General features: G+C 36.0%; 1 protein-coding gene across 4 annotated transcripts in view; it reads right to left on the bottom strand.

Annotated features, from left to right (window-relative positions):
- ADAMTSL1 (ADAMTS like 1) overlaps positions 1-23696 on the bottom strand; it is a 1002857-nt gene that overhangs the window by 737665 nt on the left and 241496 nt on the right. For all 4 annotated transcript variants that reach the window (XM_066368243.1, XM_066368245.1, XM_066368244.1 and 1 more), the window contains exon 2: positions 10032-10151. In XM_066368243.1, the coding sequence (XP_066224340.1) occupies positions 10032-10151 (120 nt within the window). The remainder of the gene's footprint in view (positions 1-10031; positions 10152-23696) is intronic.

The following is a 23696-nucleotide window of genomic DNA, read 5'->3' as shown; positions in this document are numbered from 1 at the left end:
TAATAAAAGAAGATTTAGAGAAGAGAAAAGAAAGACATGCCAGGCAGAAAAAGCTGTGTGACCTGATAATTTTACGTGGGAACAAAGCATGGTCTCCACACGCTGGAGTGAAGAAGTCCAAAAGGATGTCAGGAACACGGTTAGAGTTAAGTAGGTAGGGGCCAGACTAAGGGGTTTTGACAGTAAACTGTTTGAGGAATGTGAATTTCCAGAAACACCTAATTGGCTTTGACATATAAGAACTCATTGTGTGAAGGGCAAAGTGGAGCTTTAGGGATATGACATTGGTACAGGTCCATATGAAATGAATGGGCAGCCACTCGATGTTTGTGGAGAATTAGAAAGGAAGGTAAGTCTGCTATAGGTGGGAATGTCTGACTTCAGAAACACATAATTTATATTAACATAAAACATTACTTGAGTAGAAATCAAAAAACTTCGCCTGATCAGGTGGTGGTATAGTGGATAGAACATCAATCTGGGACACAGAAGACCCAGGTTCAAAAATCCCAAGGTCACTAGCTTGAGCGTGGGCTCATCCGGCTTGAGTGCAGGCTCACCAGCTTGAATGTAAGGTGACTGGCTTGAGCGTGGGATCACAGATGTTACCCCATGGTCTCTGGCTTGACCCCAAAGGTCACTGTCTTGAAACCCAAGGTTATTAGCTTGAGCGCAAGGTCACTGGCTGAGCAAGGGTCACTTGCTCTGCTGTAGCGCTTGGGTCAAGGCACATATGAGAAGGCAAACAATAAACTACTAAGGTGCTGCAATAAAGAATTGATGCTTCTCATCTCTCTCCCTTCTTATCTGTCTGTCCCTATCTGTCCTTCTCTTTGTCCCTCTCTCTGTCTCTATCACACACACACACACATAAATCAAGGAAGTTCATCAAATAGCAATTGTAATGAATTTGAATATCCATTAAATATCTAATATGAAACAGTATTCTAGGACTGTAAGATCATTTAGAATATGTTTATTTTATTTTATTTTTTTATTTATTTTTAAAAATATTTTATTTTTTTAACTTTATTCAGTTTTTTTTAGAGAGACAGAGAGAGAGAGAGAAGAAGAGAAGGGAGAAGAGCAGAAAGCATCAACTCTCATATGTGCCTTGGCCAGGCAAGCCCAGGGTTTTGAACCGGCGACCTCAGTGTTCCCAGGTCGACACTTTATCCACTGCACCACCACAGGTCAGACAATATGTTTATTTTAAAGGTCAGGAAAACAAGGTTCAGAAAGTTGTATGACTTGCTTGGTATCTCCCAGTCCCGACCTGACAACACCACTCCTCAGGTTTTAGGCTTAACAAGTGACACTTCCACATCAAATCTCACATTTCTACTCTTGGTAAAACAATTCAATTTTAGATAAAGATATTTTCTCTTAGCAAAGGTGATATGTGCATATTGGAGTACTCTAGACATTTATTCTTTTTTTTAATACTCATTTTCCTCTTTGTCAACATCAAGTTGAAATCAATCTTAATAAAACGCACAAAGAAAAGCTAAAATGTGTTCCTTTTCAAAACTTTCCATTGATGATAATGCTATTACTTTCTAATTAAATAAAAAAATGACATTCTTATTCTTACTTAAAAGTTGCTATTAACAAAGGTAAAATGGTATACAGAATTTTAAAATCAATATTTAGAGATTAAATCCACTTGATAATATTATGTTAGTAAATAATGTCTTGTTAATGGTTTGCATCAATTAGCCAAATCAATTACTATCTCAGTTTAAAGGCCTATATTTTTACCTACTCTGAAATAGCATCTCCTTTTAAAAATATGCCTATACAAAATAAAAGATTAAAAAAATAAACTCTAAGAGAATGTGCTGCCTCAAAGGGACATGTTGTCCATGTCTACACCCCATCGTATCCTCTCACATTTTTTTAAATTTAGGTGACAGACATCTGGTGCCAAATGACCTTGGCTGGCTGCTAGATTTGCCAGCAGCCATTTCTCTCTAGCTGCCTTCAGCTACTGACAGACAATGCCTCTATGTACACCTAGGCCATAAATGGCCTACTAAATATACACATTAATTTTTTTAAAATTTATTGATTTTAGAGAGAGAAGAAGGGGGAGAGGAAGTGGGGAAGAGAGGGAGAGAGAGAAACATAGATTTATTGTTCCATTTATTTATGCATTCGTTGGTTGATTCATTGGATCGAACCCTCAGCCTTGGCATATTGGGATGATGCTCTAACCATCTGAGGCTGATCACTTCAATTCTGCCTTATAAGTAACTACAAAAATTTTGAAAGTTATTTGTCTTTCCATGAGATGAATTATTTTTTTTATACTAAGGATATTTAGTACAAGGAAGCAATATGTTACTCTCTGGTGCCCGAAGTAATTTTCTGTTGGTGCAAGTCTTTTTTTAATTTTACCTTTTAGACTTCTTACTAAAGTTATCATGCATAGAGAAAAGTGCATGAATGTTAAGTCACACTCTGTAGAGTTAGTTTATGCTTATTAGGAAAAGTTGAAAGTTAAGCAGCAAATAGCTTCTCACATTTATAACTTTTACTAAAGATACTTGACATACATTTTGAAGTATGCTAGTTTACTTTAGGATAACTATAAGCAGAGACTATCTCAGGAATTTAAATGGTAACTTAAAGGAACAAAGATGGAGTCCATGCCTAGGAAGAATTTATTTAGTTTTGAAATTTCACCATTACTGACAAAGTTCTCTTTGGGCAGGATCTCACAATGTGAAACCTGAAGATATGCTCAAAATGAGTCCTAAAATGTACATGTTTTTCAAATATTTCTAACTGATGTTAAATTTTTTAACAGAATTATATATTTTGAGAGGTTGTTTGACCTTAAAAGTCTGCTTGCATGAGTGTTGGGATGTTTAATGCTTTATGTTTTATTACTTCCAGTGTCTTTTAGATAATTAATCTTGATATCAATTTGTTATTTGGGATAAATGACAGAATCTTAGCAAATAGTGGACATCTCATAAACAACAGATAGGAACTCTATAAGCTGTAACGAAATTAAAACTTGATAAAGAAAAATACATATTTTTTTCCCTTAAGGGATAATGGTTTTCTCAGTAAATTCCAAAGGTCAAATGTAAAAATGTAGTCCTTCTCCTTAAATACTGAATTCATCATCCTGACATTATTTACTAGAGTCGCAGTTCATGAACTGATAGGAGGCCTCATGATCATGCATTCTGTTGTCATACATTTGACTACTCTTTAATTATACTGTGAGGTAAAAATGTGAATAGTGTATATATTAAATCTTGGACATTGAGCTTTGTCACTTCATGCCAGTTTAACCACTGCTAATAAAAACAGCATTTATTTTGCACTGATTATTTGTCAGACATTAAACTGAAAGTTTTATTATGTATATATTTAAAAATATTTCAATCATCACAACTTCAGTAAATAATAAACCTCTCTGTAACCACTAGCTTTTTAAATATATATTAACATTTAACCACATTAATTATAAAAAATATTATAGACATGTTTAAAGTACACAACGTCCATTTCCCTAATCCAATTTCCCTTCTTTTCACACTATCCATTGGTTAACCAACATTACAAAATTGGAACATATTTTTCCACCTGTTTTTATATGAAATCACTTTCTCTAAACTACCTGCAAACATGTATGTAATATTAAAATTGATATAAATGTGTCATGTTATAAAATGGTATCATTTTCCCCTCAACGTTATATTTTTGAGCTATATCTATACTAATGTATGTAGATCTAGTTATTTACTTTCATTGCTTCTATATTTCATTTTATTAATAAACTGTAAGTTCATCCATTTACCTTCTGATGGATATTTAAGATTTTCTTTCAATTTGAGGCTATAGCATTCAGTGGTTCATTGAATATATACATATGTGTAAATGTTTCTCTAGGATGATTTATAAAGTGAAATCGGTGGATTTAGGACACATACATACATATTCAGCTTTACAGACATTAGCAAGTTGTTCTTTAAAGTGGTTATACCAATTTATACTAAACAGCAACATAGAAGTGTCTTTCATTATCTTTCTTTCTTACTGACACTTGCCTTTGTCAGTTCTTTTAATTTTTTGCCAATCAGATGGTTATCAAATGCCATACCTTGCTATTTTAATTTGTAAATCCCTGATGACTAGTAAGGTTACATCTTTATTTGTCTTAGGCATTCATGTCTGATGATCCATTTTTTTTCCCATTGTGCTGTTTGTCTTTTTAAACATAATTTCTAGGAGCTCTTTAAATAATATAGATTTTTTTGCCACTTATTTACATTGCCAATAATGTCTCCCAGCTGTGTCTTGTACTTTTACTTTGTCCATGGAATTTTTAGACATTAAATGTTTAACGGCATGTTAAATTTTAATATAATTTAAAGAATCGATATTTTCCTTTATAATTTGGACTCTTTATGCCTTAAGAAAAACTTCCCAATTCAGAAGTTATAAACAGTCTTCTACATTTTCATCTATAAGTTTTAAAGTCATGCTTTGCACATAAAGGCTTTCAATCCATCTAGAATTGATTTTTACATATAGTGACCATTTGTTAAATACATCCTTTCCCAATTATTTGCAATACTGCCTTTGTCATATATCAATTTCTCTTTTATGTGTGTCTATTTATGTTTTTCATTTATCTATGTTAGTCTATTTGTCTCTTTTAAAATCACATTAAGTCTTATAGTTTTGCAATAAATTTTTACTTGTAGAGCACATCTCTTTCTCTTTAAAAATTATTGTTACACTGAATATGTGGGTTAATTTGTGGGAAGATAGGCATCTTTATGATATATGACTTCCCATTCGTGAAAATTGTCTATCTCTTCATGTAAGTCTTTTTTATTCCTTCGGTCAAGATTTATCATTTTTACCTTAAGATATTTTGATAAGGGATATGATGTAGTCCTGGCATAATGAAGTAGAGGCAATAGTATAGAAATTTGACTGCTAGTACAGAGAATGCTTGTCATATATACACACAGTTAAACCCTCAAATTCTCTTAGAGAATCCATAGACAACTGACATGGTTTACTCTGATGACCCCATTAGGCATTCAAGCCTGAAGACTGGTTGACCTTTTTGGTAGCTGTCAGCTAATAGCAACTTATTATTTCAAATATTAAGATGTAGAAAACATGATTTGCTGTTGCAAAAAAAAAAAAAATCTAAAATCCCCCTCCCCCACTTTTCTCTGTCTCCTTTTTAAATCTTATTACCTTTCTTAGCTAAAAACCAGTTTTTGGTCCCATTAGCTTCTTTTATATACAAGTGAATAACAGATTTTAAGAAACTGTTTATCTCTTTCATTGATACTCTATTCCGATGTTGTATCTCTTTCAGACCTATATTCTTATAGTTTTGCTACAATCATGGATGGGGATCTTTCAAAAATTATATTTCCAATTGATTATTACTACTGCAATATGAAGCTATCAATGCCTATCTTAGCTTGTTCTGAGAAATTTGTATAAATCCCTTAATAAGTGCTTGGTGCATATCAGGCCTTCTCTAAGCTTTCTCTGGCTTTCCAGCTAAATTTAGAAATGATTGTAGAGTCTTAGTTTAGAATACCAAAAGATAATCAGAAAATCTAAAGTTACATAAAATCTTTACATGTCAAACAAAGTATTTTTTTTAAATAGTTCGTGATTGATAGAGTCATAATGCATTGGATAAGTCTTCTAAAAACACAGGCAAATAACATTTAAAACCTTCACAGGGTGACAGACATAGTACATATACCGGGTAGGGTGTTCTGATTTTTTATTCTGATATTTTATTTTTTAACTCAAAGTAGCAAATGTACTAGAATCTAAATCTAGTCTTCTAGTCTCAATATATTTCCCAAGGAGGAATTTTGATAGCCAATTAATTTATAGCTGTAAGCGTGCCACAAAAATCAAAGACTAAATTGGAACGTTCTTTCTCTTCAAAACATCTGGCTCCTTCAATACCCATTGCACATTTATTTTCTTTTCCATAAAATCAGTTAATAAAAAATATAGCGACCACTAATCAATAAGGCTTTATGAAACTATAGGCAGCTTTGAACATGTGTGCTTTTGCAATTAAATGTCAATTTCTTCTTCTCTTTGTTCTACAAACACTAATGAAGAACAAACAGATCAAACTTTTGTTTTGGGAAAATGTAATTCTGTCAAGAGCCTGCTGAATGAATTCAGGTGATAAGATGCTAATGAGAGAGCAACAAGGTAAGTCATTCTTCAGTAACAGAAATGTTCTTGACACACCGCTACTTCTTTGTATTTAAGTCCACTAAATTCTCCAAAATAGTAGCCAACATAGAAGTATAATTAAGCTAATTAAGTTATTATCCTCAGATGGTATCAGTTAAATTATAATGTATCCTTTCCATTGGCAGTGTTGGGGAGGAGGTTAGTGAACATCTTGAAAACATATGGAAATAGTTATATTCCATTTTACATAAGTATATGTGTGTTGGTTGAACTAATTTTTCAGTTCATAGAAATAATACTTGCCCCCAGACCTCGCCCTGCCACCCCTATCAAACTGAGGGAGGGGAAAAAAAGGATTGAAAGCAGAATCATTCTTAATAAACGGCATCTTTGTTTTAGTTGAGCTTCCGAGAATTACTGATTTGACTTAGAGAAAAACTCCATCTTTTCACATTCAATTTTTAAAGACAAGCATTTCTGAGGATTCCCCACCTGAAAACTCACCTCTATTCCACAAAAGACACCTCTCTTTTACTAGTCATTAAAAGGATCACTCTACCCTCAATTGGAATAAATATTTAAATAACTTTTCTTTTCTACCAAGGTACAATAGTGGCTTAAATAAATGCTTTATGAACCACGAAGCTACTGACAAGTGAGGTTTGCACTAATTATACACTAAAGAAAATACTATTTTGTAATGAATTTCACATTAATTATTATCCTGATTTTGATTCTGGCTGACAACCAAAAACAACTCGATCTGTTTCTCAACTATTCCAAGAATGAATACCAGCCTTTGACAAACATCCTATTTCTGTAAACAATGCAAATCACATACATGCAGAGTTTCAGGCAATGCTTAGAAGTTTAGTTGCCTGCACTGGATTCTAGACAAATGGCTCGCTCAGATTGCTTTCCACAGTGTGGGGAATGAATGGAATTAGCCATCTGAGAAGAAGCTAACTAGAAGTTTCTCTAATGCAATGTAAAATTTAATTTATGCCTAAAGGATCTAATTGAGAAGGAGTTGAGGAAGTGTCATTAAAAAATCAAAAATGACCAGTCCCCCCCCAAATAAAATTAAACTTTAGGTGAAAGAGTTTCACAAATAAGTTAGACCGTTTTGTTCTTCAAAAATTATTTGAAAGGATAAAGAAAGGATATAAAGAAGAAAAATTAAAGATCTATAAAGAGGGTAACAATAATTTACCCAGAAATGTGACAAGATGTTTTTTGAAGTGAATGCTACTTCTGTTCTAAATGTTATATGGATTGGGGATAAATTTGTTACTTCCACATCTTTACTATAAACCTTTTACCGTCTTGAAAGGACATCATGGAGATAGCCCCCAATATTCTTTTCTCACCTCATGAAAAACAAGTCATTTGTACTATTTTAACAATAATGCTCTATATTTAGAAAAATTTTCAAATTTTAAGGTCCATTTCATGTGTAGTCTGTGATAGGATTCTTACAGTGTTTTCAATATAAAATACTAACAAACCAATCGTGAATAGTCCCGGTGGGTTTTCTCCATCAACATTTAACACAACTGAGCTGTCATTATATTCAAGGGCAGGACTAGATGCTAGGGAGGTGAAAATCAACATGGATCCCCACTTCAAGGAGCAGAGCTACTCATCCAGTAGGAAACGTAAAATAAGTGCATAAATGTTTAAGATGCTAGAGAGGACTTGCTTGAAAGCAGATAGAATTGTACAGATTATGTTGCTCAACTATTTTTTCCCTCACTCACCTGCACTTTGCAGGTGGTGTTTGTGACCTATACCAGGAAGGTTTCTGGATGATTCTCCCATTCTGCTAAAGAGTCTCCGCCCAATAGAGCAGAAGTTCATAAACAAGGGGCACAAAAGGAATTTCCACTTTTCTGGCTATTAATGCAAGTAACAACTCATGTTTAAATTCTTCCCCCTTAGACAAATACAGAGAAGATGGTGATTCATCTTTTAATGTCTATTTAGAAAATAAAGTTACACTTTAAAAGTTTTATATCCTCTGGCCCAAATGAAGTGCTCAGATAGAGAGACACACCTTGCACAGAAATTGTTAGAATTTCACAAACGTATTAGGAGGTTGAATTAGCTTCTGGTATTTAGGAAGCTTTGATCTTTCCTTTTCCCTCATATTTTCTTGTGTAACGCCAGTTCTAACTGTTGTAGCTAATTCCTCTTACAGGTTTAATGCTTCCACCCCCTCAATTACTTATGACCTCAGTAGGTTTCAGGAAATTCAGCGGCATGCACAGCTTTTATGATGATGTAAATCAATGTAGTACCCTGTAATAATAATGTTCATGACAACCTTCAGTGCTTGCCAAGTGACAAAAATTGTTTTTAGTGGCACCATCATAACAATTCCATTATGTTCATAATTAGTTTCTATTATTTGATTTCCTTTACAGTGTAAATTATGTAATGATTAGACGAGCTTATAAAGTTTGAATGTAGTACATCCATGAACAACACTTTCCAGGACTTTGAATAAACCAAATCCAAAATGAGCTAACATATTTCAATTTTTTCATACATCAAATGGGACAAATTTAAAATATAACTATAAAATACTGTTCACATAAAGGAGGAATAAAACTTAGGTGGCAATGTGTGTGGACCATAGTAGGTCACAAAAAAAATGCCTTGAGCAAACAACAGAAGTTTGAAAGGTAGGTTCTACATTTTCAGAGTTTACTAAGAAGTACACACACACACACACACACACACACACACACACACACACACACACAGGAAAATTAATCACAGTACCCTTAGGAAACTTCACCACTGCTTCTGTCCATACCAGGCACAAGCTCTGAGAAGGACATGTGTATCTGTCATAGAGAGGACAGAAATGACAAAAACAATGAGAGCTGGCCTATGAGTGGCTGAGAAAGCTAATTTACTCAGTGCCTGGAAGAGAGATATGCAATAAAACAATCACTCCAGAGAGGGTTATAAGGAGGAAAAGTAGAGGAGGTAGAAATAAAGAAAAGTGTTTGCTCTGAAGGAACCCTAAGCCTTAGTAAGGCATTCTCTCCTGTGATCCTGCCATTTTAGGATTGAACAAGAAATCACTGTCTTGAGCATCCCTTCTGATTCTATGGTTCTAGAGCATCCTCTAGTTGCAATGTGAGCACTGCTGAGCACAAGGTCACCACCAGGAAGAGCTACACTGAGAACTTTCAGAAGTTGCCAATCCAATCCAGTTCTCACAATAAAATACAAATTACAAATCACAGTTTGATTTGCAAGTAAGAAGACCTGCATCTTGACCTCTCCAGTCAATGATACTACTTATTTCCATTTGAGAGCTCATTTTTCTAGACTTTACCCCCTCAAACCACCACCAGAGAAACAAACTTTTATAAAATAAATATAACTAACACTTTGAAGTAAAAATATCCACAAAAACAACTAGGATTGGAAGACAGTCGAATTTCCATTGACCCATAAAACAATTTGGGTTTTACATATAAATCTCTTTTTTTTTTCTCACTCATTTAAATTATTACCATTTCATGTTTAGACTCACTGGCAAAACATCAGTTATTTTCATGTGAATTCTTCACATGCTGCCCCAAACAAACTGTAACACTCAAGCATGATGTTTGAAGCTTGCCAGACACGGGAAAAGTCAGAAAGATGCCCTGTGCAGTCTGTCCATGACCCTATCACAGATATGAAAAAATTCTCATCCAAACCTCTTCAGATTTGCTAAAACCATCCACCACCACAAGTCAGAGTTAGCCATCAAACTTCTGTGTTTCTAAGAATAAACAGAAAGGGCACAGTACCGGATCTTCAGTTTTGTCACTATTCATTAGGTCAGACAGAAAATCTTCATAAAAGTCCTCTCTTCGAACCAGTGGAAATTCCCTCAGGAAAACAAGCCCATCATTTTGGTCTCCGAATACCTAGAGAGATAAGATAGCCAAGTTAAGCCTTCAGACAGAGCCTGGAGTGGGGGGCGGGGGGGGGGGTGGTGCTGAGGAATTAATGTCTCAGAGTCGTAGGAACTTCTTGGATTCATTTCAACTCTGATTAGAGCAATCAAAAACTATGCGTGCAAATACATATTAATGTGAGAGCCACTAAAATATTCTGACATGTGGCTAAGCCTTGGTCAAATGCCAGGAAAGTCCCCTGCTAAGTTGGTGCCTTTTAACTGACTGGTGCACATGTCCAAATTTGGTGATTCCAAGTTATCTTTGTGGCCATTTCCAGTGTGATCAGGCTTCTAGATTTATTCTACTGGGCTATCCACCCAGATGTATGTGTCACATAGGGGTCTTGGACCCACAAGGGTCTAGCCCTAGTCACATAGATTTGAGTCCCAAAAATCTCAGCATCAGGTGGATCTCGATGTCCTATTCACTATCTAGGATATGATATCTGGGATAGGAGGAGCTGGCCTGAGCCCAGGACTGACTTCCTGAGCTCTTCAAGTGCGTTAGAACCAGATGCACTTTAGCTACTCTAGGGGGAGGTATAGGAGAACTTATCTAGAATTTATCACATACCAGGTTCTTTACACATGTTATCATGCCCCCAGGAGGTGTCTGTTATTAGCCACACTTTACAAATTAGGAACTGAAGGCACAAAGGGTTTCAGGAATTTGCCAAGTTAGTAAGTGTTGAAATCAGCATTCAAACACAGGTCTGACTCTAAAACTCTTTTCATTATATCATTTTGCTACTGAACTACTCAAACCTCCTCTGGTGAAAGACAAACTATTAAGTAACTCCTATAAATTCAAGGAATAATCAATTCACCAAGGACTCCTACTATCTCTCTGAACCTGTGTACTCATCATAAAATAGGAATGATAGTAGCATCATTGGAGTCCTGCGAAAATAGGACATAATATATGTAAAGTACTTAGTGCAGTGACTTGCATATAGTGAGTATTCAATAAATAACAGCCATCATTAACAAAAGCATATTCTGCTCAAGACATAAGTAAAAATCTAAGTCTAAGCTTTTAATAATATACATAAAGTTCTTTGACCATATTTATATTTGTAATGGACATTACAAATGGGTATTACATTACCTTCACATTGTCTTTATATTGTTTTAACTTTCAACTTTTATACACTCTGAATTTTATACCTTTTTACAGTATTTGTAATATTAGTAAGACTATGTGGTTATTCATTACATTAATACCATCTTGAAAGTCTACAATAATTTATAATAATTAAAATCATTTTAAGCCTTAAGTCTTTTGGAAAGGATTATGATATTCTCTAATTCATATGTAAATGGCCTCTGTTGATATACATTGTAGTCAGTATTGTTGTAGTAAACAGAATCTTGGGCCTTTTCATTCCCTATTGTCATATTGATGGATATATGTCTTAACACCGCAAAAGAAACTCTGCAGATATAGTTGAGTTTACCTAATCATTGGCTTCAAGATAGGCTGAGTATCCTGCATTGCTGAGGTAAGCCCAGTGTAATCACATATGGCCTTAAGCAGACATTTCAGTGGGCTGAGGGCAGAAGAGGAAGTCACAGAGCCAAAGAATGAAAAGGACTTGAGTCACCATGCTGTTGGCTTGAAGATGGAGAGGGGCATGTGGGGAGTGTGAAAAGGAAACGAGTTCTGCCAATGAGTGCATTTAGAAGAGGACCTGCGCCCTAGATGAGAACTATATCTCATGCCATTAATTGGATTTTTAGCCCAGTGAGACTCTGAGAAGAGAATATGGCCATACCTTGCTAGACTTCTGACCTGCAGAAATTGTGAGATAATATTTTCATACTGTTTTAAGCCATTAAATCTGTGGTAGTCAACGGCAGCAATAGAAACCTGATATAATCATCAAGAAGCAGGGTGACATAAGAGGTTATCTTGTTTCTTCTCCTATACTGTATTAAGTTTCCTAAGAATTAACAAGCAGAGGTAGAATATGCAAGAACTATTCTTGGAAATGTATCCTTCTAGATAATTTATTACTGTTACATTTGGGAGGGGGGTCCTTATTCAGTTTAGAGAGAAAGGAGAGAGAGAGAGAGAAGTGAAGGATGAACAGGAAGCATCAAGTCCCTTATGTGCTTTGACCAGGCAAGCACAGGGTTTCAAAGTGGTGACCTCAGCATTCCAAGTCAATGTTTTATCCATTGCACTACCCTGCTATATTTAAGATTAATTTTCTCTTCTTTTTGCTCAAGGTCAATCAGTCCTGCAGTCTATAGTTAAATACGTCTCAAAACCTGTCTTGACCATTTTATGTCCCTGCTCAGAAACCTTCAGGGATTCCCCACTCCTTGCTGGGTATATTCTAAATTCTTGGGCTTGGTATTTAAAACCTTTGACAGCTCTTCAAGTCCCAAATAAGAAGTATTGCACTTATGGAACTCTGAAAATGATCAAGAACTTAGTTTAGAGTGAGCTGGAATTTATGTGTTTTAATGTATTGTTTTCAAAAGGACTAACATATGGTGATTGCTACTGAAATTCATATTTTATAAATTATTTCTCCAAAAATCCTAGGCTATCTTGAATTCTAACTCTATTGTTCAAAATGGTGGTCACCTTTAGTCATTCAATGCCAGAGTTATTAAAAGCTAATGTCTGAAAAGTAGACTAATAAACTTAGTAGGTACATTTTCTTTGTAAAAACCTTAGTGCCTGTGGGAAACTTATTTTATTGAACTGATTAAAGAAATACACAAAAATGACTCAAATCTCTTTCAGAAGAGACAATAAGATGTCAAATATAAGGACTAGCTCACTAATTCTGACAACAATGAAGGATAATCAACACTTTCTCCATTTGGTTTATTCTTTAATTCTCAATCTTACTGTATATTTGTTTTTTAAAAAAAATATGCCTATTTGTTTTTTCAAGAATGTTGACATTTTATAGGTCCCACAATTCTCACCAATATGCTCAATTTATTAAATACTTTTATGTGATATTATGGCAGAGGGTTTTAATTAAATTAAAATTAAATTTAATCATGAGAACAGATAAGAATGTGAATGTTAAATAAATGTAATTATAACCATTTTACCCTTACAGATATCTTGTGTATATCTGTTTCTAATTTAATTTATACCCATGGACACAATTACTAATTAGGCAATATAAAATTAGGTAATAAAAAACCAAATTACTTTGGTCCATATTAAGTTAGTTTTGAATGTCTAGATCTATTAACCATGAATGAAAATTATATTTTGTGTGTTTTAAAAACATTATTATAATGAAGAAGAGATATCAAGATACATAAATATATAAATCTTATACTTCTCTTTCAAGCTGTTTTTAAAAATTATTTAAATTTAAAGTAGTACTTTTACTCATTCATTATTTAGTTCACTTCTATACATTTTTACTCAAGTCATATCAATTGCCAGGAGCTTCAGTATAGGACATACTTCTAGATGCTCACCAAAGCCATCATTTTCTCATCTTTGGTATATGCCTGAAGTACATTTCCAAGCCTTCTTTTCAGTTAAGGTGCTCATGACAGAGCCTTAGCTGGTGTAATTAATGGGTGCTGCTACCAGGTTTGGTCCATAAAAACCTCCTACATCCCCTCCCTCATTATCTTTTACCCCCAGATCTGTTTGGAATGAGACAGCCTCAGGGAAATCCTGAAATCAATTGCTAAAGTTGGAAGAGGCTCCATTAGCTTGGCTCCCAGAATAATTGCATATAGGGACCACTCCATAAACTCTTCATTTACTTAATACTGTTAAGTGATCAAAAAGTAACAGTCTACTACTGTGTTTGAACCATTATGTATTTTATTTGTTACTATGGTTAAACTACCCTAATTAATACAATGCAAAAATCTAAGTGAGCACAGGATGCTATAGGAATATAGAGCAAGGATATTCCCAGGAGGAATTATGAGAGGCTTTAAAATGAGGTTAAAGGGAGAGTAAGACTTACCAGCTGGACAAGGAGAACAGGAATGAAGAAGGGAAGATTCCTGTTCTGGGAAGAGGTTAACAGCCTGGGCAAAGGCATGGAGGCTTGAGATATTTTGTTTTGTTTGGTATGCTTTAAGTAGTCTAAAATGGCAAGAGTGTAGAGTACATGAGGGCAAGACATGAGAACTGAATTTGTATAGTGGAAAGGGGTCAGATTATGAATCATGGTCACTGGAAGACTTAAACCAGAGTCTTGCTTGGACTTGTGACTTTGGAAAAGCACTCTGGTGGATCTGAGGAGGTAAGACTGGAGATGGGGTGACTGGTTTTCTGATCACTTTAATTATTCAGACAAGAACTTATGAGGACTGGGAAGGAAGGAAAGGATCATATAATTTGGTGGTCAACTGATTGCAGGGAATAAGTCTCAGGTTATATTTGTATTTTCTGCCTGAACTTGAGTAGAAGAGCAGAGTAAACAGTAGTATATTCAACAAAATAGAAAATATAAGAGGAGGGCCAAGTATATGGGTTAAAAGAGGTGTTTGGTTCCAGAGAAGTGGAGCCTGGGGTGCCTTGGGCAGAGAAAGATGAGTTTCATGCATAGGAAAGAGACTAGCATAGAGATGATATGTGTTGACATCATATTAGAAGTAGATGATACTTGGCATGGATAAATTTGCTAAGTGGAAAGAAAGAAGAATGAGAAGTTATAAAAGCTGAGATAAGACCCGGGGGGGGGGTGATATTTAACACGTAAATGGGTCCATCTTTAATGGTCTGTTTATGCCAACAGAATGTATTAACAAAGAGAATCCAGGCTTATACTGATTTTCATCATTCTTAATCTTCCGTATTGTTTCTCTATGAAAATACATTTGTGACAACATTTTATCAAATTTATAACAGACAATTAGTTCCTTGAGGACAGAGATCATGGCTCATTAGGTTATCACCCCCAGCCCCTGAATGCAACTAAACTTTGACTAAAAATCATATTTTAAAAATTCTATTTCCCATGGTCAGACTAGGTTTCCTGACTTTTGGCTTGATAAACATGGCTACTTTATATTTGATATGTCAAAACTCCCCTTGCAGTTATATGGTAGTTAGTATACCATAAAAATTCATCAAAACCAGCTCCCCATTATTGTGTCTTATGGTTTAGTGGTATTAGTTTTGCAGATGGTAAAACAGAACTATGAGAAGTGGAGGAATATTGTTCATGGCCAGTGCCTATGTCAGATACCAGAGAGAGTGTCTCTTAAAAACTCATCTCCACTGAATTCAAACCCAAACGTTCACCCACAGGAATAGGGCAAGAAACAAGTAATCACTACTGAGACACCTATCTGCTCCTATAGGATTTCTAGACTCTGAAGGCCTGCTCCCCAGGAATCATGAAAACTGACATGTGCTAGAATTTGTACCCTGTGATGAAGATTGCTTCTCCAAGTACAGTCTGATTTCCTCCTTCAACCAGTGACTCCTCCTTCTGATCGTTGGCACACCAAAGTACTCCTAGAGAACCCAGGAATGTAGAAATACCCGCTCAGAATGGAATCTCATTAGTTCCAGGAAGGCATGAAAACAATTTATTGTTGTGGTATATGTTCTCTCTAATGGGGCTGAGTGATCAGCCATATAGATATTATAAAGAGGGACATAGGTAAATACAGGAAACAAGGAAGCCTTTCAAATAATTCTCTATTCTCTACCCCATTAGCTGGAAAAGGTAGTTGAAAGCCAAAACAAAACAAAAGCCACTGAATAATAAGAAAAGCTTTCGAATTTGGCTATGGGAGACCATCTCAAACTATGTCTATGTACACTTTGGTCTTCTGCTTCCCACTTGCTCCCATCATGACCTGGCACCAACCATCCCCTCACTCATCTGACTTTCAGTGGCTTCAGAGAATACTGGTTAGGATTCTGATTCATCTGCTCACAACAAACTTGTTTGGTGAAAGAGAAAAATACCCCTTCAGAACTTGCTACCTACAGGTTTGCTCTATGACTTGTGACTAGAATTTGGAAAACTATAATACAAAGCAATTGGTTCACATTTTGAAATCTCTACCATCTTTGAGGAAGAAGCATAATTTCTAGAGAAATAGATACTGATGGTGGGAGTGGATTATGTCTGGAGCTTTCAAGCGACTATAATGTCCTTATAACTCTGGGTGAGGCAGCCATGTATAGCCAGGCTGGGTGAAAAGACTGTAGAAATAATATAGAAGCTTAAATATACAAACATGCCCTCAAATTATCAGTTCATTGTTCTTCATTCTTTATTTATTTTTGCTGTGAAAACTGAAATGTAGCCAAGATTTTGTTCCCAGGGTAGGATTTAGTTTTCAATATTACTTACAAATTATAGTGCTGAAAACCACATTATTAATTTTTTTTCCTACCAAACGTTTTTGAAAGTTATATTTATGCCCTTATTTTGGTTCATAGTTTACTAAGAATTAAGATAGTAAAACTGTAAATGCTCATAAGATTAGAAAAATGATTTGAACAACTTAAACAACTGGCCACCATTTCATCTATATTTAGACCCATATTCAATACCAGAGAAAGTGAAATGACTGATGTCAGGGTTATGAATTCAAAGGGACACTCCAGTGTTTATTAAATAAATAGCTAAATAGAAAGTTGGGGGAGGGGCAAAAGTCTCTGGCTCCAGTTCTGAGAATTGCTATTAAGTAATAAGAGGAAATGATGAGAATGTACATAGATTCAAAGAGCCCCAATCTAGCCCTGACATTCAATATCATTACCTTCTGATCCTAAAAAAATCAGTGACTCAGAGACCAAGGAAAAGAAGAGAAAATGTTTCCAATGCGAAAGCATAAGTAATTTCTGGTTTGAAGAAAATGGAGCCAAAGGATCGATATGTTATCACTAACCCTTAAAGTATCAATATGCTAAGCCAAAAAATAAGAATAGTCCCAAATTAAATTTTAAAAAATTTCCAATCTTTTTAAAAAATAGATTCTAAATAAAAATAACTATAGATATTTATAGCTTCATTAAATGTCCTAACATTTGGTACCAATAACTGATTTTGCCTAATATTAGTAAATTACACTAGGTAAAAAAAGGGCCTCTGATTTTTGGAGGAGAATTGGTCATTTGGCAGCCTGTTCCTGGTAGGGCTATTCTAATGAACCCAAATGCTATGAAAAAACAAAATACCAAAACCCAGTCTTCTCTCAGTCTCCTATCTTTTAACCCAAATAATCTCATTCCTGGTTGGAATATTCTGATGTAATGAGATGGAGAAAGAAGTGAACAGTGTTTCAACTGTAAAGGATGGGGGGAAAAATGAGCATAATATCTTATCAAAGAAATTTCTTTGCTATAATGCAGAAGGAGAAGTATTTCAGAGGTTTATGAGAATAAGTACCAAAATAATATTATAAATGTTTCCAACCTCACAGTCACCAATCAGAAGAGGTTTAACCAGCTTCTTGTGTAAGAATCAGCAAGTCTGTCTTCACACATTCACACATTTACAGAGAACCAGGAGGCAAGATTCTCTGAACACACTGCTTTCAATGTCGAAAGGATCCACTTAGGAGACTATCTGCTCATCTTTGGAAGTTAAGGTCTACCGGAAATTTCTGTCCATTTCTATCACAACGAGTTTCGACACATAAGCACATGTTTATTTAGCGCATGTGTGCCTCTCTATTTTTATCACTTAATGTATACATACTGACGTAGCAAATTAACTAAAACAAAGTTTAGAAAAGAGGCCAGCGATGTTCAATAGGAAGAACATCATACTGCATCATGATAATGCCAGGCCACATGCTGCTTTGGGGATTCGTCAAAAAATTGCAGAACTAGGCTGGGAAATTCTGTCACATCCATCATATTCTCCGGACTTAGCACCCTCTGACTATCACTTGTTTTTGTCCTTACAAAATTTTTTGAAGGACAAAAAAATTCAAAAATGAAGAAGATATCAAACAAGTACTGGTTCAATTTTTCGCATCAAAAGATAAAACATTTTTCAAAAATGGGATATACAAATTGCCCTCGCATTGGCAAGAAATCATTAATAATAATGGCAATTATATTATTTACTAAAGTTTATTGAGGGTAAGAAAAATTTTATTTTGTTTTATTCCAAAAATGGACAGAACTTTCCGGTAGACCTTATATTTTCGGTTGTGTATTGGTGAGTGACTAAATCTCTATAGACAGAGATTCTGTAATGCCAGTACCTATCCATGCCTGCTGCTTCAGCACGCTTGATTGGGAAAATGAAAAGATTCTTGAAGTGGCTTCAGGTGTCCCCATAATGGCTGCCAACAAGGCAAGCTGATTAGCAGCATTCTACTCCCTGAAGGAAAGTCTAAATATGATCCTCAAGAAGATCAGTGGGGGTTGTTAATAAAAACATTCTTATAACCATATTTAAGTCACTGACATTTATGTACCTGGTGTTTGGAGCTTGAAAACATTTCAGTATTCTGTTTGTTCTTCTACCAACTTTAATTACCATTTCTAAGGATTGTAAAGATAATTGCTAAAAGGTTAGCGCAGAAAGACGTGAGATGGAACATGCTGGTCCAAAATGTTCAGCTGGGCCTCATAACTCTTGGTACAGATGGTCCTGCTTAGTTCAGGTCTGATTTAGAGAAACAGCTATAATATGGTTTGAGGCAAGGTGACCAGATGTAGCTGAATTTAAAGATCTGTCCCAGAATGTCAATGAAAAGAAACACCATTACCCTAGCAAAATAACCTTTATGGGGGTGGAGGAGCTTTAAAAAATGCATAAAAAATATCTACTTTATCTTTAAAGTACATTGATGGCTACCTTGACAAGAAAATGATTCTTTAAAAAATAATGAAATAAAAAATTTAAATGTAGAGAAGTTTACCTTCACAGAAAATGTATAAAGAAAAAGAAGCAAAAGGAATTCCATCAGACGGTATGCTCTGTGTATAACGTGATAACCTGTGGCATTCCCATAACTTGTTATAAGCACAAGGCACTGAAGTGGAAGTGCTAGGAAGAACTTAGAGACCATCTTCACCAAGCTCCGACATTTTCCAATGAGGAAGAACAAAAAATGCCCTCCTAGAGAAAATGGGAGGGTTTTAAGACATCTCCCTTGAAATATATAAGATGGCAAAACAGCCAACTAACTCAAGAAAAGCAGCAACTTCTCCAAAATATATAGCAAACTTTCTTTTTTCTTATCTTCCTTGAATATGCTAAGACACATTTTACACCATTCCTATCAAGAGGGAAACAGAGTACAGTTCCAGAGTTCTAAAGACACTTGGCTTCAGAAAGCTGGAAACAGCTTTGATTCAGACCTACACTTAGACAAAAAAAAAAAAGAACATATGAAACACAAGAGTGGGATCCTTTGTACTCTACTCATAGATGGATGAGCACATTATTGTCACATGTTCTAATGACAAAGAGAAACAGAAATGGTCTTCAAATTGCTTCTGTGCATGTGTACTTTAAATCTTATATGAAACACTCAGTAATGTAAAAAATTAAGGGAAAGAGTTATGCAGTTAAAGGTTTTTTGGGGGGGTTGTTTTTTTCTTTGTAGTGAGAGAATTTTTTTTTTTTTTTTTTTTTTTTTTTTTACAGAGAGAGAGAGAGTCAGAGAGAGGGATAGATAGGGACAGACAGACAGGAAATGAGAGATGAGAAGCATCAATCATTAGTTTTTCACTGCGCATTGCTACACCTTAGTTGTTCATTGATTGCTTTCTCATATGTGCCTTGACCACGGGCCTTCAGCAGACCGAGTAACCCCTTGCTCGAGCCAGCGACCTTGGGTCCAAGCTGGTGACCTTTGCTCAAACCAGATGAACCCACGCTCAAGTTGGCGACCTCAGGGTCTCAAACCAGGGTCCTCAGCATCTTAGTCCAATGCTCTATCCCAGGGGTCCCCAAACTTTTTATACAGGGGGCCAGTTCACTGTCCCTCAGACCATTGGAGGGCCAGACTATAAAAAAAAACTATGAACAAATCCCTATGCACACTGCACATATCTTATTTTAAAGTAAAAAAACAAAACAGGAACAAATTCAATATTTAAAATAAAGAACAAGTAAATTTAAATCAACAAACTGACCAGTATTTCAATGAGAACTATGCTCCTCTCACTGACCACCAATGAAAGAGGTGCCCCTTCCGGAAGTGTGGTGGGGCCAGATAAATGGCCTCCAGGGGCCGCATGTGACCTGCGGGCCGTAGTTTGGGGACCCCTGCTCTATTCACTGCGCCACCGCCTGGTCAGGCTATAGTGAGAGAATTTTAAGATGAAGAAAATATGGGAAAAGGGCCTAAAGATGTCAAGGTATATGTGCAGTGGTAGAAATCAACCTGTTTTTGATTGTATGGTTAGCAAATGTTTACTTACATCAGTATTATTATTAAGCTTTTATAAAGTGAGTTGCTTAGCTAAGAGGAATTGGAAGTTAAGATGCCTCTCATATTCTAAATTAGAATGAAAAATAATCGGAGCAGGAGGCTTTTTCATCACTCTTGCTTAATATATATTAGCTCCTTTTGGGACATAAAGATGTGTTCCTGAGACCTCCTGCTGCAGAGAGCTTAACTGACACAGGAGTCACCCAATCTCCTTGTTGCCCCAGAAATAGAAACACTGTTAGAGCTTTTTTCTCCACTTTCTGCATTGAGATACCAGTTAATTCTCTACTGTACTGGGAACACTGATCAGAAATGGTAGATGGCTCAGCGGTGGAGCGTCGGCCTAGCGTGCGGAGGCCCCGGGTTCGATTCCCGGCCAGGGCACACGGGAGAGGCGCCCGTTTGCTTCTCCACCCCTCCGCCGCGCCTTCCTCTCTCTCTCTTCCCCTCCCGCAGCCAAGGCTCCATTGGAGCAAAGATGGCCCGGGCACTGGGGATGGCTCTGTGGCCTCTGCCCCAGGCGCTAGAGTGGCTCTGGTCGCAACATGGCGACGCCCAGGATGGGCAGAGCGTCGCCCCCTGGTGGGCGTGCCGGGTGGATCCCGGTAGGGCGCATGCGGGAGTCTGTCTGACTGTCTCTCCCTGTTTCCAGCTTCAGAAAAATGCAAAAAAAAAAAAAAAAAAATGGTAGATGAGAGACCACTCTGATTATGCCCCTACGATTCTCACCAAGACTGCCCATACCTAGATCCAGGTTCACCCCTATTCTAGTGTGCCTCTCCATCCTAACACTGAAATGCAGATGTACATTACAAGCTCACTCTACTCTATTGGCTCAATGGTTTTAATTACAAAAGTCAAGGTAATAAATGATAACATTTGGTGAACAAGTTAGCTTTTATTGTTTCACAAACTCTAGAAGTTTCTCTTACTGATCTTCCTGGCTGAATCTTACCAACATGTGCCAATAATTCAGTGGAAAAAAATAGGATAGTTTGGACCCATGCAGATGTTTTATCTATTTAGAAAATATTCAAAGCACAATAGTACAGATAGTGCTTTAATAGCGTCACTAGTGTAACTCAGATATATGTGACCTACCTCATCATGCTTGACCCCCTCCCAACACACACACCCTATGGCCCAGTCCCTGAAAAATGTAAACATAAAAACTTGCGAGAAATGTAATTGCTATTTAAATTTTATATGTAACTTAAAGAATTTCAAATATTTACTCAGTATCTCAAAAAAATTCCCAAGAAGTGGCGAGGTTTATACTTAATGCATAGCAAGCATTCTTAAATGTCCACTCTTTTCTCCTCACCCATTTCTGTCATTCTCAATGTACTTCACCCAGATGGCAGCTGGTTCTTTAAAACCTTTTGTATCTCAACTCCCAAGTTATTTCTAAAATTCAGCCCATGTATTTCTTGGGGAAAGAGAAGTGGAATGCTGAATATATTTGTGTATTGTCATTCTTTTATATTAATAATTTGTTCCTATTAAAGAAGTATGATCTCTGTATAGAAATGAAAGTGCTTTACAGGCACATAGTTGTATATGTCTACTGATGTATAAATGTATATGTGCGTGTAAGTGTTTGTGGAAATCTCACTGTAACTCTAAATGGTGAGCCCTAGGCATATCCAATAGATGGTGGGTCTATTTGCATGAGGAATGAAGGAGCCTCTTGAGAGAGAACTCATGCCAGCTTGAACTAGCTCCAGAATCTGGGATATCAAAGAAAGAAAGAGCAATACTACTCTCAGCATAGTGATTATTAATTATTCAGATTCCACCTAGTAGGGGATTCTTTAAAAAAAAAATGTGCTACAAAACCTTCTAACAGAATATGGAAGCCTGCTTCCCCATCCTACTAGGTAAGAGCTCTGACACCTCAAGTTTTGGTGTGTTGGTGGCATGGACCAATAAGAGTGCTCAGCATCCACCTAAACAGGCAACATGCAGCAATCAAATGACAAAGCCATATGAAATAGGAAAAATCTTAAGGCTGTCCCTAGAAAGACTCAAGTATTCCAGCATCCCAACCAAGCCCAACCTTCTAGCTGTCTTTGCTGGAGTACTAGACATATGACTAAACCATGTTGGACATTCTAGTTCATTTAAGTTCCTAGACAAGTGCAACCCAGCTGATGTCACATGGAGTAGAATAATCATCCAGTTGAGCCCAGTCAACTCACAAAACTATGAGAAGTAATAATAACACAGTTTTTTTAAACAATTACATTTTGGATTAGTTTACTTAATGGGTGACTGAAATACTGTGGTAATGTAGGTTGATAGGGGAGGGAGGAATTCATCTTCTCAGCCCATATTTGCTTTCAGAGGCACACAAAGGAGGTGTTTTTCTTTTTTTAGGTTGCCCATATCTGTTGAAAAAATGGAATTTTAAGATCATCGTAGGTGTTGATCTCCAGTTAGCATTCTCTGGGAAAAATGATGATCTTTTAGTAGACCCCTCTAATTTGGTGTCTCATGCTATAAATGTCAAGATTGCCTGTTGCTAAAATTTTCATGAATGCTTCACTAATTTTATGTTTAAGGTAGATAACATCAAAACCAGATGATTGATGTTGCCATATCATAGATGGTGTATTTATTAACATCTTCCTTCCCAATGTAAATAAATATAGTTCCTGTAAATACTAGGTCCCTGGAAAAAGTTTTAGTACTATACTCTTCTAGTCTCTTGTTCACCATGTTATTCCACATATAATTTGTATGGTTATTAAAAGATATAAAGTAATTACTTCTGGCTATTATTACAAATGTAGAGGCTTTATTTTGCATTCCATACTTTAAAAATCCTCCAGGCCACTGCCCATTTGCACACCTTTTGGCATGAAATAATTTAATAGCACAATCTGTGTCTTTGTTCTTCATGCATCCTTCCTTGTATTAAAACAAGTATTTTCAGCCTGAAACTCACCATTTAAGCTCCATGGATCAGGACCACCTCTGTTTTATTTTCCACTATAGACTGAAATCCTAGCCTATGCCTGGCACAGGACTGAGTTCTATATATATCTGACTAGTAAATTAATGAAGGCCTTTTTTTTAGTTATTAATTTCAGAATTTCAGAGCTAGAAAGTTTAGAAATTATCCAATCTTGCTCCCTCTGGA

Source organism: Saccopteryx leptura, chromosome 2 (genome assembly GCF_036850995.1).
Source record: "Saccopteryx leptura isolate mSacLep1 chromosome 2, mSacLep1_pri_phased_curated, whole genome shotgun sequence".
Lineage (NCBI taxonomy): Eukaryota > Metazoa > Chordata > Mammalia > Chiroptera > Emballonuridae > Saccopteryx > Saccopteryx leptura.
The sequence above is the reverse complement of the archived record's forward strand: the minus strand, read 5'-3'. Positions and strand labels throughout refer to the sequence as shown.